This window comes from Liolophura sinensis, chromosome 9, assembly GCF_032854445.1.
Source record: "Liolophura sinensis isolate JHLJ2023 chromosome 9, CUHK_Ljap_v2, whole genome shotgun sequence".
NCBI lineage: Eukaryota > Metazoa > Mollusca > Polyplacophora > Chitonida > Chitonidae > Liolophura > Liolophura sinensis.
In genome coordinates, this window is record NC_088303.1 from 15,178,593 (window position 1) to 15,183,567 (window position 4,975).

General features: G+C 37.9%; 1 protein-coding gene across 1 annotated transcript; it reads right to left on the reverse strand.

Annotated features, from left to right (window-relative positions):
• Positions 1 to 967: 967 nt before the first annotated feature.
• Positions 968 to 4,296, reverse strand: LOC135475984 (uncharacterized). The gene is made up of 4 exons (XM_064755965.1): positions 4,131 to 4,296; positions 2,753 to 2,851; positions 1,804 to 1,962; positions 968 to 1,308 (listed from the first exon to the last, which is right to left on the reverse strand). The coding sequence occupies exons 2-4, from the start codon at positions 2,817 to 2,819 to the stop codon at positions 1,013 to 1,015; spliced, it is 522 nt and encodes a 173-aa protein (XP_064612035.1). The 5' UTR covers positions 2,820 to 2,851; positions 4,131 to 4,296; the 3' UTR covers positions 968 to 1,012.
• Between the last annotated feature and the right edge of the window lie 679 nt (positions 4,297 to 4,975).

Here is a 4,975-nt window from a genome sequence, read left to right on the forward strand (position 1 = left end):
CGACACTATGTCGTCTGCATAAAGCCGCACGCGACGTTTTAGTCACCGTCTTCAAAAGCCCAAGAGTACCGTTAGCCGGAGGAAGGTGGATTGAATTGGGTTTTGACATAATCAAATTCGAAATAAAAAATGTCGATATTGCTGTGGAAATTCTTGAATACATACGTCAAAACATGGCAAATGGAAGCTCAGGTGCAGCACTTCAGCGTAAGAAATGTCTTCGCATTGCTAGTGAGTTCATGCATGCGAACTCTGAAGCTTTAACAGTACACTCGTCTCTTTATAGATTTTTAAGGGACTGGTGCCTAGCAGAAAATGTTAATGGAAGTTGAAAAAGGACCCTTTTCTTGTTGATTTTTTTTTGTTCAGCTCTGTAACTAATGACTATAAACTTCTCCTTCTGACATATTGTACAATTCCTGAATTATTATGTTCTTATTGTTGTTGCTGAACTCTTACTTTATAATTTCTGTCTATTGAGTGTCATTACCTACGGTGCTGTGCAAAAGGACCCTATAGCGTGCTAATGATACTCCATGGTCATGAGAGAAAATATGTCATTGTTCCTAACCTATTACATTTGTCTGCAAAAATTATTAATGTCAAGTTCCTGTAGAGTAACTAAATATTGCTACAATAACTGTCGCAACGTCAATGTATTCTTTAACGACCCACATGCTGGAGGAACTATTTTAAAAACATCAGTCCTTTCTCATACCTATATACCACAAATTTACTGGATTCGAAAAAATTATAACTCCCCGATGGCGGTCAGCATTATGGTGAGATGAAATCGGGCAGAACCCGGGGGAAATAAACGACCATCCGCAGGTTGCTGACATACCTTCCCACATTCGACCGGAGAGGAAGCCACTAATTGCTTCGGTGTTTAATAAAACCGGTCATAACGTTATAATAACGTCAAAGGTAACAAAGCTTTTTCAGTTATACAGAGGTTTAATGGCTTCAAGTACATGTGTATTCTTTTTTCATATTTCTAAAAGTCAGTATTTTACAGAAGGTTGGAAACTATGAACATGGCAACTGCGACGATCAGCTGATGGCCACTCCCTGTACGTCCATTGCCGTTCGGCTGATTGAACACATCTCCCTTTACTACTTCATCATTGCAGCGGTCACTGGTGCAGTAGCATTGTCGGTACTTAAATGTGCCAAATGTCACTCCAGCAAGTGTCGGCAGATCTATCTTTTCGTCCGGTGTGTCGCTGTCTGTACAACCAGGTAGGCTGGAGATAGCGACAAAGCAGGACCTTTGGACTGTTGTGTATCTGTACGATTTTCCAAAATCTGACAAAGCAATTAGAATAATTAATGCGTGAACATCTTTATTATGGGTATATTTGTGAAAAGCAATTTTCCGTCATTCGTTCAGAGTTTCTATGTCTTGGTATAAACATAATACCAAGACAAGCACAACGTGGAATGTATGCCGAATTTTTGAATTCAGTATTAAACAGCAACGAAATGAACTACAATCATCGAATTAACATTCTGTACATATGTACATAGTTCCACGTCTGATTGTAAGCATTCACATATGACCTATTGAAACTGTAGTCCAAATAAGGCAGTTACATGTTAACATGTGTTCTTATCGTTATGGTAACAACTTTTGTTGCAATTGATAGAATAAATATAACTATAATAATCAATTAATATTTATTAATTTAATTAAGACAAGAAGACAACGAAATTAAAACGGCTTAGCCCAAACATATACTTTTTGATCCAACAGTACGAAGAACATTATATAATTCTATGATTAATAATGGATGTTCTCACAAGTGTAAGAGGTCTGGCCGATTAGCAGGTAACAAGAGCTGTTGTACCCTAATTCATTCTGGTCACACTCGATTAGGTTCTCCTGGGAGGGGTCACATGAAAGGTCAGAGCCGAAGTTTAAGCCAGAGTTGAATCCAGTACAGGAGTAGCACTGCAAACCTGTAGGAGACAAGATTGCATAAAAAGAGATCACATACTTTTAGAGCAAAAACTGAGGATATAGCTTTACACTGAGAGACTCTTTCTTCTTACTTGTCGCTGTCTCGATTGGCGCTTAGCACTGACAGATGAGAGCAAGTAAACAGAACTAGCTGCTCCAGTGTCAAAAAAATAATGTGACTGGGTGGGGTGTCATGTCTGGTGCGTTCAGCGTGATACTTCAGTGGCTTGTACATTGGCGACATCGACTCGCCCTGCCACAAGAAAACACAGCATTCGAACACGCACCTACTGACTCCTCGTGGTCATATGACTGAAAAAAATTTTAAGTAGGACGTAAAACCCCAGACATACATTTTCCTCTGGAAAGCATCCTACCTAACATTAATTTACAGCCCTTATAACATTAACGTCCGTGTTGTATTTGAGGTAACAGTTTACATTCATTTGATATATTCATGTATAACGCCATATTCAAAGAATTTTTATACTTAATTCATGGCGGTGAGTTGCAAGAGTGAGGAAATCGGATTTTATATTTAACGGTAGCAAAGATGTTTATTTAATGACATTATTAGGATTAGTTTTAATGTTAATTAATTCAAATTTAATTAATTTAATGTAATAAATGGAATTTTCTTCTGTTTATGTATACCTTGGACACGGAATTAGAATGCATACTGTTACATTTTTATTTTCACCTGACTTCTTTCATGTGCCGCGCACTTGGCAATTATATCAAATTTATCCTCTGCAAGCTAGCAGCTATCAGAACAACGTTTTAACAAACCTGCTGTTGAGGACACGCTTATGCAAACAATGTACACAAGAACCAGGAAACAACTGTTGGCATTCATCTTCCGGGTAAATAAAGGAGGTATGGAGAGTTCTGAAAATAAAAGTACAAAAAATACTAGACTTAAAGTATGCTAAAGACGCACTAATTTTATTGCACATTTTAACTGCTAATCGCTGGATTCTTTCTCTGTCACATTTTAACTGCTGACCGGTGGATCGCTTATCACATTTTAGTTGCTGACCACTGGGTGCTTGAATTTCTATATCGTGGTTTATAGTCCGTGAAACATCCATCAGGGAATTATCGGAAGTTCATCTGGTTTGTCCGCTAAGGAGATATAAACTCTAAAGTTAGGTTTGACTTGTTCATATTAATTTATTTCATTTTGATTTAGTATTGAATAACGCCATAACGGTAATTTCATCACGTACAATATGGCGGTCAGCTTCATTGGTGGGTAAAACCGGAGTGCCAGGTGTAAACCACCGATCTGTGACAAGTTACTAACGAACTTTCCCACGTGTGACGTAAGGCACCATTTGAAGTGATGGTGATGGGGAGATCTAGAAAATACCTGTCTAAGGCCGCTTTTGAACCCTTACTTAGTTTGTTACAATATGGCATACTTTTCTTCTCTTTACGTTTTAGACAGACTATAGTGATTCAGACAGGTACAGCGTACATTGATCTATTGTATAAAGGCAGCCATAACAGCCATGCGGAATGAAGAGCCATTGGTACCTGCAATTTCAGATTCTCGGGATTTTTTACCTGACAGAATTTTATTGCATGAATTTGTGAAAATCTTTCCCACACATGTTGCGTTTCCCTCACAGCAAGTAGTAAACAAGAAGCAAAAACCCTTAGATGTAATACACCATATCATTTTCGATCAAACCCTAGCTGTAAATGGTATATGGATAGTGAAGAACGGCTTTATCTAGTTCGATAACGGCCTTGCGTCAGGTAGATTGTGAGGAACGTGGCAAAAAGCCGTAGTTTCTGCCGCCCACAGATCTGCCTGATTGATTCGGCGTCATATAACATATCGAAAACATATTTTAACAAGAAATTAAACACCATTTTAATAGAGAAATAGATAAATGTTGTTTACAACTTGTACGTTCAAATGCGCACACTGATATCACTAACTGTCTGCTTTTGAAAATCCTCAGCCGACATGTAGTTTGAGTGGCATTTCATAACAAGAAATTAATTTTTTAAAAACTGCCATCAAGACCTGTTCCAGGATAGAGATATTTTAACGAATAAAGTAAGACCGGTTATAAGCCATGATGACGTGTTAGTCAGTTTTTCAGCTTGTGGTTTGAGCAATGAATATTTGTAGCAGTTTAAATGTTTTTCTTACCAGAAATGTCGTTCGTCTTGGTTATCGTTGGGAGCGTCTACATGTACCTTAACAATTCCGTATGATTTACGTTCTGGAGATGTTGAGGACGTTTGTGATCTTTTTGAGTTTACTGAGCATCTATCATTTCTATACTGGAAATTACTTATTCACGCATGAGAACAGCTTTTACATCTGTGGCAGTCTAAAAGGTTTTCCAGTCTTTGAACATTTTAATGCTGCCGATACTCTAAGGAAGCGGAAAGTTTCTATGAACTTTAACCTGGACTAGTCTTTATTCTCATTTCCTGCATGGGTGACATTTCCATGGATCGAGTACTGCCCTTTCTTAACCTAGCATGTCACGTGACATGTCACATGATTTAGAAGGTCTTTCTGCAAAATCTGCGGATCACTGATTCGTCATTATAGACAAAATGGGGCGGACTTCAAAATCTTTGGAAAAGGCAAGTTATATAAAGTTTGAAGCATTACATGGTCAACATGGCATGGATATAGTGTAAGACAACATCAAATGGTCGTATTTTTCACAAGATAGCGCCGATCAACATATGTATACTACAATGTACACAGAATTTGGGCTCTTTCAGTATTGCGAGACCTAGTTTTATAGAGTACCAAAACTTCGCTCTGATACAGTTATCCAAAGTTGTAAATTTATTTATATAGATCGATATATCAGTATAGTACATATAAAAAGCGTAGTAGAGGAGATGCGGTTGGGGACCGTGTCCTTATTCATACAGTAAGCCAGCCTCTGCGATTTGATAAATGTTCGACTGAAACTCCAGTGCAGACATATAATTCATGTCACATTTACTCAAAGCATTTTTCTATCCATCATT

Excerpts from the sequence above, each read along its gene's own strand:
- LOC135475984 (XM_064755965.1), bottom strand. The coding sequence starts at position 2,819 with ATGAATGCCAACAGTTGTTTCCTGGTTCTTGTGTACATTGTTTGCATA. Across the intron at positions 1,963-2,752 it reads AAGCGTGTCCTCAACAGCAG|GTTTGCAGTGCTACTCCTGT; the intron begins GTTTGTTAAAAC and ends TGTCTCCTACAG. Across the intron at positions 1,309-1,803 it reads CGGCCAGACCTCTTACACTT|ATTTTGGAAAATCGTACAGA; the intron begins GTGAGAACATCC and ends TTGCTTTGTCAG.